The sequence below is a fragment of the Lepidochelys olivacea genome (genome assembly GCF_965140295.1).
Source record: "Lepidochelys olivacea isolate rLepOli2 genome assembly, chromosome: 10".
NCBI lineage: Eukaryota > Metazoa > Chordata > Testudines > Cheloniidae > Lepidochelys > Lepidochelys olivacea.
In genome coordinates, this window is record NC_140420.1 from 15,592,152 (window position 1) to 15,606,925 (window position 14,774).

At 40.3% G+C, this 14,774-nt stretch overlaps 1 protein-coding gene across 3 annotated transcripts in view; it reads left to right on the plus strand.

Moving 5' to 3' along the window:
• The window catches only part of BAIAP2L1 (BAR/IMD domain containing adaptor protein 2 like 1), a 68,810-nt gene that overhangs the window by 9,283 nt on the left and 44,753 nt on the right, over positions 1 to 14,774 (plus strand). For all 3 annotated transcript variants that reach the window (XM_084640863.1, XM_084640866.1, XM_084640864.1), the window contains exon 2: positions 4,891 to 4,966. In XM_084640863.1, the coding sequence (XP_084496989.1) occupies positions 4,891 to 4,966 (76 nt within the window). The remainder of the gene's footprint in view (positions 1 to 4,890; positions 4,967 to 14,774) is intronic.

A 14,774-nucleotide genomic window follows, 5' to 3' on the forward strand; every position in this document is an offset into this window, starting at 1 on the left:
TACACCACTGCAATTCTGTTCATTAGAGTGGAATTATACCAATATAAAATGGGTTTAGGACTTGATTCTGCACCCATTGACATCAGTGGTAAAGCTCCCATTGCCTTCAATGGAACAGGTTGAGACTCTTAATGAAGATGAGAACAGGCCTAATTTTATTTGTTTTAGAGATGTAGTATGATCACGAAAAAAAAAAAATGTTTTGAGCCCAGTACACTATGACTTGTTTTATGTATGTTTATATATGACTCCTATTTGAGTCAATTAAAGAAATCTCAAGGGGATTTCCAAACATAAAATTGTTATATTAAAGGATTCTTCTAAATGTAATTTGCAGTTATTTTAAATATGAAATAGCACATGTAATCAGCCCAATATAAATATTTAATAACTACTAAGGCATGGCTCAGTCTTGCTATGACTGAATATCTAACACTGTAATAATATGAATAGTAAGGTTTACTAAATATACAGCATGTGTGTTTGTGTATAATCTATTGATTTTTTTGTTGGTTAAAGTGTCAGCAGGATGTAAACCTGAAGCTACAGGGACTCTGAGTATTGTTTAGCTGTGTTGATACCTGCTGAGCTATTGTTTTGAATACGTGCATTACAAAATAAAAAGCAAAGCTGAGCATTTACAGGAAAGAACTCCCACAATGGGTCTCATTTGTTTTGAAGGTTAAAACTGTTTATAATAGTAGCAGGAATTGAGGAGTGAGTGAGTGAGTGTTTTATATTACAGAGAGAGAGAACACGTGTGGAAATGCAAGGTTAGTTCCCTTTTAATTCTGGAGAGTCCTAAGCACATTCAACTCCCATTAACTTCAATAGGAGTTGAAGGCGCCCAGCAGTGGACTCTATTACAACTCCATATAATTGTTTCATGAATGACCACAATATATTTCTCTCAAACTCTTTCATGGCAGGTCGTTTTGCCTTTTTGCTGTACTTTGCATAAAAAGATGTTTCCTGATGGCTGTTTTGAATAGGTGTTTCCTCTTAATTTCCATTCATCGTAAAGCTCAGAGAGCTGTATGAGATGGTTATATGCCTGTTGTTCTCTTCTATATGGTTATATGCCTGTTGTTCTCTTCTAGTTAAGTATTTTTATGAATAGATAAGAGGCATTGTGGTACCAGAGCATAGGGCACTAGACTAGCACGTAGGAGACTAGGGCCTGGTCTACACTGGGGGTGGGGATTGATCTAAGATACGCAACTTCAGCTATGAGAATAGCGTAGTTGAAGTAGATGTATCTTAGATAGACTTAGAATCACTTACTTTGCGTCCTTGCAGCACAGGATTGACGGCCACGGCTCCCCCGTCGACTCCGCTTCCGCCTCTTGTAGTGGTGGAGTTCCGGAGTCGACGGCAGAGCGATCGGGGATCGATTTATCGCGTCTACGCTAGATAAGATAAATCAGTCCCCAATAGATTGAGCACTACCCGCCGATCCAGCAGACGTGGCCTACATGGGTTTTTTCACTTCATTTGTTTCCTTTCCCATCCTTTGTGCATGTTGCACGCTAACTGGCCCATGGAGCAAGCACTAAAAGATCTATAGTGCACATTAAGGTAGTACTGTTTGCATGTTAAATGCAGTCCCATTTCATTGGGGGATTTTTAGTGCATGCCAGAGGGTCCACATAAGCCAGTTAGTGTGTGATGCGGTGGTGCACATTAGAATTTACACTCCCGCTGGTGCCAACAAAGGCCACATCGAGACTACAAACATATTGATATAACTACGTTGCTCAGGAGTGTGAAAAATCCACACCCCGAGCGATGTAGTTATACTGACCTAACTCCTGGTCTAGACAGCACTGTGTCAACAGGAGAGCTTCTCCCGTCGACATAGCTACTGCCTCTCACGGAGGTTGGTTAACTGTAGTAACAGGAGAAGTGCTCCTGTCAGCATAGTAGTGTCTTCACTAAAGCACTACAGTGGCACAGAATATCTTGGTCTGAAGGAAAATGCTGCTGTTCTCCTTCCACTTTTAGAAAAAGGAAAACAGAAGTGATGGTTGTACTTGAAACCAATTTTAACTCATTCTTCACTTTATAAATTAACTAGGTTTCATTGTTGATTGATGCTTTGTAAAAAAGGCTTCTTTTTTTTCTTTATGTTGTCTGAATAGCCTTAAGATGACAATCTGGGTTTTTTTCTTCCCACATTTTTTACATTTTAAAATGTTCTTATCACATTCTCTTGGTCCATGCATATACTAAACAGACATACGTTTGCTAGTATATTACCAGTACAGCACACAAAAGTTTAAGACTTTTTCATTGCCATCTGGTCTTTCTGTTAAACAGAAGGTGTTTATTTTGAACACCTTGATTTTCAAAGTAAATCTATTTGAATAACATCTAAAAAGATGCCAGTGCTTCAGGTCAAACTCCTTTATTCAATTACTATGCAAGTTCTCAAATATGTAATGATCCTTGTTTGTTTCTGGTGGTTTATAATGTAGCACTGTGGAATTTGTAGATTTACTTTGCAGATTTCAGAGTTTATTAGAAGGTCTTTTTTTCTAGGTTCTCTCAGAACCCGTAATACTTATTTTTGTAAAAGCCTCTATTATTTTTGTATTTGATGTACCATATACGGAAATATGTCAGAAAATGGAAAGGTTGATTATATACAGAAAAGAATGGACTTGCAGAACAGATTTCAGTAACATATGTATAAATTGAAGTTAAAACAATTAATAGAATTTGTTGCCAGTATAAGATCCCCCCTCCCCGCCCCCCGGCCCCTGCTTCCAGCTTCTGGGTTTCCTATACAAGCCATCACCGAACAAAAAATCTGAAAAAGATGGGAGATTTTACATTGAAACTGCTTACATTTTAAAACTGTTCAATTTAAATTTGATAGTGCAGAACTAATACAATATAATTTTATATTTCTCTCCATTTCATTTTCCTTCACCTTTGATATTTGAATTCTAGCATTGCTTTGGCATAATAAGTGCTTGTAGAGTGCTTGAGGTAATTTGAAATTATAAACATTGCAAAATCTCAGTGATTCACAAAATAATTTAGCACTATATATATATTCCAAATAAAAGTATATATTGTGAAGATTAATTGCTCAGTATTTGTGGATATCAAGAGATAAATCCTTTAAAAGGGGAATTGTATTTAACATACAAGGGGAAAACAGTCATAATATTGAAGCTACTTAGCTTAAAATGACCAGTAATATGATAAATGTAGCCAGTCCTGTGGTGTTTGCTCAGGCATAGTCCTGTTTACATCATTGGAAGTTTAGCAAGAGTAAGGAATGCAAGATCAACCCACTCCTCTTTTTGCTTCTTTACCTTTTCTTTTTAAACATAAATGGGGTAATTATCTGAATTACAGCTAAACCACAACCACATAAATCCATAAGACTATCGTTCAAGCAACCTACCAAGTAGCTAAACACCGTACCCAACTTTTTCAAAAGTAATTAGTAATATTGCATGCATTTTATTACCCAATTTGAGACACTTTTAAAAGGGCCAGATTTTCCAAGGATGGATGTTCTGAAAATCAGGCCTCTTCAAGGTGTCTCAGCTCTTGAAACTGAAAAATCAGTGGCCACTTTTGAATATCTTGGTCTGAAGGAAAATGCTGCTGTCTCCTTCCACTTTTCGACAGAGGGGAGGCATTTCTAAAATTTGGAGTGTTTAAAACTGGATCTCAATGGATGGTTACTTTTTCTAAATTGGACCAATGCAGCTATTTTCCTGAATTGTGAATGACAGTTTCACAATCTCTGCCACTTCACCTGTTATAGAATTTGGTGGTTATGAAGGCAGACATGTAATGTGATTTTTGGATTTCTAGTCTTAGTTGCTCCAGCCAAGATAATTGTAACAATATTCAAAAGCAGCTGTAGTGGGAGTTTTTTTGTTTCATTTTGCCTTGAAGGAAGCCAGTAATTCTCATTTTACTTTTTGGTGGAAGTACTAACGCTCAAATTGGGCTGACACCATACAGTATATTGAGCTTTCAAATTGAATGTGTCAACTGGTCTTTCAAAATACCATGCTGCAACACACGCACGCACGCACAAAAAACAACCTTTCAGCAGGCCCATCACTATATTGTTATTGATTGGAAGGTGTTAAGTCATCCAAGTCACTTGTCTAGTCAGAAAACTCAAAAGTATTTTTTGTTTTTGAAGGAATATCCAAATTCTGAATAGTAGCCAGTATTTTTTCCTTGTCTTAAAATATTTAGGTAGTAGTGGAGAAAAGGGATTTCCCTTCTCTCCTATTTCTCCCTCTCTCCCTCATTAAAGAAGGATCTGTGTAAACTTTAGTCTTGAATATATGAGCACTCTTACCAAGGTTAGAGAAAAGGTCAGATTCATCTCTGTTTTAAGTGAGCACAAATACATTGAAATTGGAAGTGTTACACTGCTTAGTCCAGAGGTTAATTTTGCACCGATATCCTAATCTAACATCCACAGTAGCAGATTTTCAATATCTGCCTTGCACCTGAAATTAAAATCTGGACCTGTATGTCTACACTGCAATTAAAAACCCACAACTGGCCTGCATCAGCTGTCTTGGGCTCACAGGGCCAGGGCGGTTGTTTCATTGCAGTGTAGCTGTTCAGGCTCTGGCTAACGCCCAAACTCTGCAACGCTCTTCTCTCTCAGGGTCCCAGAGTTTGGACTCCAGCCCAAGCCTGAATGTCTACACTGCAGTTGAATAGCCCCCTAGCCCAAGTCCCACAAGCTCAATTCAGCTGACACGGGCCAGCCACAGGTTTTTATTTGCAATGTAGACAAGTGCTGGCTTATGCTGTGGTGACTCAAATCAGCTTTTCTGTGTACTTATTGCCAGCACTGAGTTTTCTTTGTTATAATATGGCTTTTTTTCTGATCATCAGAATGTTATGGAACAGTTCAATCCTGGGCTACGGAATGTAATAAACCTGGGGAAAAATTATGAAAAAGCTGTTAATGGTAAGTCTTGCTCATTTTTAAATTCAATTATAAATTTAATAACTTTTTATTTAAATTTATATGATATTTCAAGATATTAGAAACTATATATAAGCCTAAATTCAATTTTGCATGTTAAAATCATAATTTCTATTAATTTTAGGTTTTGTATTTTTCTTTAAATCAATGAAAATAAGATTTAGGCTGCAGTGTTTGCATCCCAAACATTTTACCATAGTACTACTGCATGAAAAATAAAGTGAAACAGACTAATCAATTTTCATTATCCAGGCTTAGTGGAAATGTAAAAATAATATCAAGGTTAAAAAAATTAGATGTTTTTTGATATTTTAAGTATCTTTAGAAATACATGGAAAAACGACCTGTTCCTGCCAACTCTTATTCACATAAGTATTCATTTCCCATGCAAATAGCCCCATGAGTTCAGTGGAACTACTTGCATGAGTAAGGTTTGCAGGATTGGACTAGATTTTAAAAAATTAGACAGTGTCACTTTTAAAATCAGTTAAAATTGAAATAAGTGAATTAGTGTCCTCGGACCCTATCTCAAACTTTTTCTCAAGTGACATATATCCATTGACTTTAGTGGAACTATGTGTATAAGAATTGGTTTACAAGAGTGTTCTCTTGACCCTGCGAATTTGCTTAGAGGGACCCTTTGTGGTTTGCTCCACTTCTTTTACGTGGACCTATGGAACAATTTGATACCATATTAGAGAGCTGTGGACTCCCTCTATAATATGACCTGATTCAAGAGGCTGAAGGTGTCTGTTGCTTGTCCTTTTCATTTGTCACAGTGCTAGACTTCATGAACATGTCAACTAATGCTTTATGTCGGTTATGCAGTTTCTTGAATGGAGGCAGTACCATATATGACAACAATATTTAAACATTTTGAAAAGGTTTTCGTACTTGCTATTTTGATTCATTGTGTACTGCTCACTAACACTTTGAAAATGCAGCTCAAACTCTTACTGCTGCCAAATTCTACCAGTATCCATTTTAACAAAATATCTGTTTGTAACAGTGGTATAAAATGTACCTGGTTTGTACAGCAGAACTGGAGAAGTACATTGCTGTTATGTACTGTGTACCAGGAAATGTGTTCTTAAGAGCAGGTTGATGTACCAGGTCTTGTATGTATCCTCAATTTAATTTGAATGAATGTTTAATCACAACAGCTGATGAGCAACTAGCACATTATGGGAGCCAACAATAGAGATCTGATAATTGTTGTTTTATGTAAGCTGTAAATGGTTTAAATGGAGCTGTAACAAGGAGTAAATATTCTGTTCCTACGCAGTAAAATGTATCATGACTTCTCACATAAATCAGAATTAAACGGACAAAGAGTAAAACTTTAAATCGACACACAATGTTTCATTAACGTTTTTGTGGACACTGTGGGGTTACATAAGTCTCCCTTTCTTTTCTGAATTACAAGTTACCAGTCATTAAACAGGTGAAGAGATTATATAGTATGTTTTCCTCATTAAAAACAACCCAGCTGTACAAGCACAGAAAAACCTTACTTTTAAAAAGGAACATTAAATAATTTAGATTGCCTGTATTGCGATATAATTTAACAAAAGGCAAACTCCTGTTCACATGCTCAGTCTGCTCCAAATCATTCAATCATATCTGGAGAAAGTGGTGGAGAAATTTTAAGTTATTGCTCGAAAACAGAATTGTGGCTTCCAGTCTGAGAATATTGGATTTAGATCAAGCACCATACTGATCTCTTGGACTTCTGTATCCTGTAGTCCAGTCAGTGAGGCTAATTTGGCAGCATGTATTCAGAAAGTTTGAATACTAAACCCCTGTGAAAGATGGCCTAGAAAGGAGTGAGAGACTGCAGGGACCTGGACCACAGTGAGAAGTTTCTCATTTTCATGCAAGAAGCAGGAAGCTTTTGCCTCAGGGCTACTTCTGTAGCCCATGCCCTCAGGATGCTTGATGATCCAGTGCCTCACTAGTCCATGTGGTGAAAAGAAGTTGAATCTATAGCTGGTCAGAGCTTAGCACAGCTTGTAATGTGTCCAGTTGACTCAAATCTAGCCCTCAGGATAGTTTTGCTTTCATGGAAAGCCATAAATAAAGAGATTGGTAATGGGGCAAGAAAATTGGCTCAGACCCAGACTGTGAAAAGTACTGATCAACTCCATCAAGAGTTGGAAAGTAATGGGCATTACCTATCAAAAAATTAAGTTGTAGTGTAGGGGAGTGAGACCAGGAACTGAAGGGGATCCTGTAACCCCTTCAGGGCTTGGCTCAAGGACAACTAGCCAATGTAAGGACAACTTGATGTACTAGGGGATAGGCAATGACCTCACTTTTAGCTAGGGTTGCCACCCCTCCAGGATTGTCCTGGAGTATCCAGGAATTAAAGATTAATTAAATGTGATGTGATGAAACTTCCAGGAATACGTCCAACCAAAATTAGCAACCGTACCTTTTGGCAGTAAAATTATGATTGGCTGGCTGGCTCACTGCCCTGTGTCTTCTCCCTGGTGTCCCCAACAAGAGTATTCTGAGGTCAAAGGAGATGGCCTGCTTGGATCGTACTTGGGGGATGAAAAGCTTACTACAACAAAAAGATAAAAGGAAGACGACTTTCTGTCTCCTTCAAAAACAAACTGCTCCTCAAAGCACGTGCATCATTTCCACTTGTAAGAATATCTGACCAATTCTTGCCATTTCTTCTTAACCTCATGACATAAAAGTCTGATCCAGAAGCCCTGAAGGTGCAGCGAAATCAGATTTGTATGTTATAAACTACTTCTACATGTGTAAGCAGTTGTTCACTGCTAGCCCTTCTCCAGTCTGAATCTTGCTGCTTCAGTGTTCAATCCGTCAAAACTGGCCCTACCATTTAAATCAAATGCACATAGTAACATGGAAATCATTAACAGGAAATAATTGAAACCACTGTGACTTTATTATTATGCTTAATGTTTCCTGAAAAACCTGAACTCAGTTGTGTTGTTTCCAGCCAATATGCAATAAAAGTAATCAAAACATTGTCTTAAAATCAAGACAGTTAAAACTTTGTCACATCTTCTCAGAGAACAGGAGTTCTTTCTTGTACATTAGGTCAGTCCTTGTGTCTTACAGCAATGAAAGTTTTCCAGCTTCGCCTTTTAAATTTCTATAATGCCTGTTGCCTAACAAATGTGATCATGTCAAACATGCAGGATGCGGTTTGTTTTGGAGTTGTGAATTCACTGACCAAGAAAAGGTGAGAAATGTTAATTGACAGAATTTACTAAATATCAATAACAGCCCTCTAGCTGAATTGAAATGGTTTGAGTCCAGCTTTAGTGCACTGTAAGTACTGCAAACCTGGAAGAATTTATAGTATATGCTCACTTTCAGGTTGCTGTTGCATCCTGATATGCTTTGTCCTGGGAATCTACATTTTCCATAGCAAGTTGCAAAGGAGAGGAGTTTTCAAGGAGCTTGCCTTGTTTAGACTAGCAAATGAAGGGTCAGAGGGGATATGATTGCTCTTTATAAATACATAATAGGGGTAAAAATCAAGATAGGAGAAGACCTAATTAAGCTAAAGGACAATGACGGCACAAGAACACATGTAAAAACCAGCCATGAATAAATTTAGACCGGAAATTGGAAGAAAGATTTTAACTATCAGAGAAGTGAGGTTCTTGAACAGGCTTCTAATAGGACCGGTTTGGCAAACAAACTGATTAGTTTTAAAATGAAGCATGATAAGTTTGTGAACAGAATTATGTGATGGAGTTGCCTGCAATAGCAGGGGACTGGATTTGGGACTGGTAGGGACCTCCTGGCTCATCATATTCCTGTGTAGGAGAATTTACATATGAAGAAAGAAAGAGTCATTGTGGCATCTAGAGTCAATAATGGGACAGTATTGTAGTCACATAGATGTTCAAACAGGCCATCACTTGACACATTCTTCCATAGGATACCGTAGATTTGTAGAGTTTCCTGTTTTTAAAAAGGACCTAATTAGCAGCCAATAGCTGTTGGGTAACCTGTATGATATGAGTTGATAGTCTCAGTCTAGTTTCAAGTGAACCTTAGTTCCGACTAGTTTCTGTGTGTTCATGAGTAAAATAAGATCTAAACACATATAGATATAGGTATTTTTTTGGAGACTGAAACTAATTCTTTATTTGACAAAATCCTTGATTGACAAATTATACGCAGACAGTACTTCATACAAATCTTCCTCAGATCTGTCCAAGGAAGTGGAAATATTAACTTGAAATGTTGGTAGATATTATGCTGTATGGCTAATTCAGGCATCTTACTTATTGTCTCAGAAGTGTTAGTGTCACCAGTTGAAAATAAAGATGACAATGCCAAATCTGACTATCTAGCATTCCAACTCTAAGTAGCATAAATCTCCTTAACCTGAAAGATTAAGTTCTTGAAAGATTTTTCAAGTCCTATAATTTAAAGACTCCAGAATGCCTTACCAGTTAAAATGAAAAACATCAGTGGCATTATAGTTCTGGAACTATATTTGGTAACCTAATTATTATTCTGGCCATAGAGAATCCTTCAGACATTTTCTAAATGCTTAGTGACATTATATGAGCTGGAAGTATGTGATGATTGCAGGTTAATATTTGTAATATATTAATCTCTATGAGTACCAGTCCATGTGCTACAGAAAAATTAAGAGTAAAATATAAAGGTCTAGCAGATTGTTGTGACAGTCTGCACCCTTATGTTCATCCTTTCTACAAGAGGATGATAAATTTTGTACAAAGTATGCCTATGGGGTATCATTTGAAAACTCAGTCTGCTGAACACCATTGTCCTGGTAAAATGTGACAACATTGTACGTAAAGTTATAAGATTCTAATGTATGATATTGCTGAGATATGTTCCATGTCTAGAAAAGCAGGCACAAACCAGTTCCTTAGAGACAATAGGCAAACTGATGCCTTGGTATAATCAGCATAACCAAATGGAATGTTAGCATAATCAAATGGACCGGCACCTGGTTAAGTGGACACACTGGCAGGAAGAAGGATGTGAGCAAGAAATTTACAGCTTGGCAATGGAACAGCTGGAAGTTCCCATCTCCCCAGATCTGCTGAACCCCAGCTGGAGACGATTATCAAAGAGGAGAAAAAGATATAAAAAATGAGGAACAGGGGCCCCAAATCACCTCTCACCTTCCTTTCTCTCTGCCCACGACATCCACAATGCCTGAAGGACAAGGAAAGGAGCCCTGGACTGGGGGATGGGTTGTGGCTGGAAAGCATCCCACCAGGAAGTCTGCAAATGAACATGGGTTGAGAGAGACTTTTGCTTTGAATTCATTTAACTTGTCAAGTATTGGTTTGTGTTTTACCTTTATTTTTTTGTACCCAATTTGGACTTTTATGTTTCATTACTTGTAATCACTTAAAATCTTTCTGTAGTTAAACTTTTTATTTAAACTAGTGTGTGTTTGCATTGAAGTGTTTGGGAAACTTAATTTGAGATAAGATTTATGGATAACGTTTTCTGTAAACGAAATGACGGACTTTATATGAGCTTGTATTGTTCAGAAGGAAAAAGCTGGACAGTACAAGATACACATTTCTGGGGGAAGTCTGGGATTGGGAATTTGCTGGTGTCACTCTGCAGTATAATTCAAGGGTGGCTGGCTGGCTGAAGCACTCTTGCAGCATACCTGGGGGTAGTTCACATGTTGGAGGCTGTGTGAGCAGGCTAGGAGTGGTTGCTCTCGCAGCGAAACAGTGTAAAAGGCACCCCAGGTTGGAGAACTGAGGGGACACAGCTGTCCAACATTCCAGATTGTATCCTGGGGAATGGCACAACTACACTTGTCATTAATATTGGTAGTCAGTACTGTTGGAAGTTAAGGGTGCCATTGTATTGCCTGTTAATAGAACAATAACCTTGATGTAATTTCATAATAGTCCATATGTAAAACAATGGTTTTCCGTGAAAATCCTACTTAGAGAACTGGTTGAAGAAAGTCCTCTGAGCACAAATTACAAGAGATTATTTGATGGTGTTTCATTATTTGTGTATTAAAAATGTGCAGAATTGTATCTATGGAACCTCCCTTCAAATGAGTAAAATGTTTAGGATGGATGGTTTGGTTCATTCAGCTACTCTTGATAAACACATTATTAGTTGGATGCTTCAGACGTACTGAGTAGCAGTGAAATGGTAAACATTTTCCACTGGTAGTTTGTAATTCATGCTCACTTATCATAGGGCAATTACAGACCTCTCTTGGCACTGATTTAAATTATGTGGGATTAGTTCTTTTAAGAAGAGTGCCTTGCTTTTACTGTCATCTGTTTTTTGTGCTATTCTGTCACAGCAATTTAGGTGTCTGGAATAATTTACATAATAACTTTCTGTTTAAGGTAACTGCGTTTTATTCTCCATTCCTAAATAGCAACTCTGGGTAGCCAGGTTTAGTTATAGGGAGGTTCTGTGAGGGTAAGAGGAGAAGTAATCTTTCCATGTGCCTGGTCACGCTTGTGATGCCACTTCACAGGGCATCACTGGCTGTTGAAAACACACAGCAGCAGATCTATCAGCCTTTCCCCAACACTGGCACTCCGGGATTATAGCTTTCTTGTAGATTTCCCTAAAGCTTTCACAGCACATCTTCACTACATCTGGGAACTTCTGCAGCCATGGAGAGGGAGATGTGGGGGGGGGGCAGAATTTGTTCCTAGAAGACCAGTTGTGTCATCTTCAAAGTATTGCACCACATTGTGAGTTGTCAGTAAGAAAAGCTATTATTGGTCACCTTGTTTACTGATTTAATTCATGCTGATCTTTTGTTTCCCTATGAATTTTATGTATTTCCAGCTGATACAGTGTTTGATTTTTTTGATAGGTGATGGTTAAGCTTTTCTGTCGAATCTTAGGGTATGTCTACACTACGGAATAAGGTTGAATTTATAGAAGTCGGTTTTTTAGAAATCGGTTTTATATATTCGAGTGTGTGTGTCCCTACAGAAAATGCTCGAAGTGCATTAACTCGGCGGAGTGCTTCCACAGTACCAAGGCTAGAGTCGACTTCTGGAGCGTTGCACTGTGGATAGCTATCCCACAGTTCCCGCAGTCTCCGCTGCCCATTGGAATTCTGGGTTGAGATCCCAATGCCTGATGGGGCTAAAACATTGTCGCGGGTGGTTCTGAGTACATATCGTCAGGCCCCCCTTCCCTCCCTCCCTCCGTGAAAGCAAGGGCAGACAATCGTTTTGCACCTTTTTTCCTGAGTTACCTGTGCAGACACCATACCACGGCAAGCATGGAGCCCGCTCAGGTAACCGTCACCATATGTCTCCTGGGTGCTGGCAGACGCGGTACGGCATTGCTACACAGTAGCAGCAACCCATTGCCTTCTGGCAGCAGACAGTGCAGTACGACTGGTAGCCGTTCTCATCGTGTCCGAGGTGCTCCTGGCCACAGGGACTAAATTTGGAGTGACTTGACCAGGTCATTCTCTTTAGTCCTGCAGTCAGTCCTATTGAACCGTCTTATGGTGAGCAGGCAGGCGATACGGATTGCTAGCAGTCGTACTGTACCATCTTCTGCTGGACAGGCAAGAGATGAGGATGGCTAGCAGTCGTATTGTACCATCTTCTGCCGAGCAGACATGAGATGTGGATGGCATGCAGTCCTTCTGCACCGTCTGCTGCCAGCCAAAGATGTAAAAGATGGAGTGGATCAAAACAAGAAATAGACCAGATTTGTTTTGTACTCATTTGCTTCCCCCCCTCTCCTGTCTAGGGGACTCATTCCTCTAGGTCACACTGCAGTCACTCACAGAGAAGGTGCAGCGAGGTAAATCGAGTCATGTATCAATCAGAGGCCAGGCTAACCTCCTTGTTCCAATAAGAACAATAACTTAGGTGCACCATTTCTTATTGGAACCCTCCGTGAAGTCCTGCCTGAAATACTCCTTGATGTAAAGTCACCCCCTTTGTTGATTTTAGCTCCCTGAAGCCAACCCTGTAAGCCGTGTCATCAGTCGCCCCTCCCTCCGTCAGAGCAACGGCAGACAATCGTTCCGCACCTTTTTTCTGTGCGGATGCCATACCAAGGCAAGCATGGAGGCCGCTCAGCTCACTTTGCCAATTAGGAGCACATTAAACACCACATGCATTATCCAGCAGTATATGCAGCACCAGAACCTGGCAGAGCAATACCAGGCGAGGAGGTGACGTCAGCACGGTCACGTGAGTGATCAGGACATGGACACAGATTTCTCTGAAAGCATGGGCCCTGCCAATGCATGCATCATGGTGCTAATGGGGCAGGTTCATGCTGTGGAATGCTGATTCTGGGCTTGGAAACAAGCACAGACTGGTGGGACCACATAGTGTTGCGGGTCCGGGATGATTCCCGGTGGCTGTGAAACTTTTGCATGTGTAAGGTCACTTTCATGGAACTTTGACTTGCTTTCCCCTGCCCTGAGGCGCATGGATACCAAGATGAGAGCAGCCCTCACAGTTGAGAAGCGAGTGGCGATAGTCCTGTGGAAGCTTGCAACACCAGACAGCTACTGGTCAGTTGGGAATCAATTTGGAGTGGGCAAATCTACTGTTGGGGCTGCTGTGATGCAAGTAGCCCACGCAATCAAAGATCTGGTGATATCAAGGGTGGTGACCCTGGGAAATGTGCAGGTCATAGTGGATGGCTTTGCTGCAATGGGATTCCCCAACTGTGGTGGGGCTATAGACGGAACCCATATCCTTATCTTGGCACTGGAGCACCAAGCCACCAAGTACATAAACCGCAAGGGGTACTTTTCGATAGTGCTGCAAGCTCTGGTAGATCACAAGGGATGTTTCACCAACATCAACATGGGATGGCCGGGAAAGGTACATGACGCTCGCATCTTCAGGAACTCTGGTCTGTTTCAAAAGCTGCAGGAAGGGACTTTCTTCCCAGACCAGAAAATAACTGTTGGGGATGTTGAAATGCCTATATGTATCCTTGGGGACCCAGCCTACCCCTTAATGCCATAGCTCATGAAGCTGTACACAGGCAGCCTGGACAGTAGTCAGGAGCTGTTCAACTTCAGGTTGAGCAGAATAGTGGTAGAATGTGCATTTGGATGTTTAAAGGCACGCTGGCGCAGTTTACTGACTCGCTTAGACCTCAGTGAAACCAATATTCCCACTGTTATTACTGCTTGCTGTGTGCTCCACAATATCTGTGAGAGTAAGGGGGAAGACGTTTATGGCAGGGTGGGAGGTTGAGGCAAATCGCCTGGCTGCTGATTACGCGCAGCCAGACAACAGGGCGATTAGAAGAGCACGGTACGCATCAGAGAAGCTTTGAAAACCAGTTTCATGACTGGCCAGGCTACGGTGTGAAAGTTCTGTTTGTTTCTCCTTGATGAAACCCCCCGCCCTTTGGTTCACTCTACTTCCCTGTAACCTAACCACCTGCCCCTCCTCCCTTCGATCACCGCTTGCAGAGGCAGTAAAGTCATTGTTGCTTCACATTCATGCATTCTTTATTCATTCATCACACAAATAGGGGGATGACTACCAAGGTAGCCCAGGAGGGATGGTGGAGGAGGGAAGGAAAATGCCACACAGCACTTTAAGCACAGCACTTTAAAAGTTTACAACTTTAAAATTTATTGAATGCCAGCCTTCTGTTTTTTGGGCAATCCTCTGTGGCGGAGTGGCTGGTTGGCCAGAGGCCCCCCCCACAGTGTTCTTGGGCGTCTGGGTGTGGAGGCTATGGAACTTGGGGAGGAGGGTGGTTGGTTACACAGGGGCTGTAGTGGCAGTCTGTGCTCCAGCTGCCTTTGCTGCAG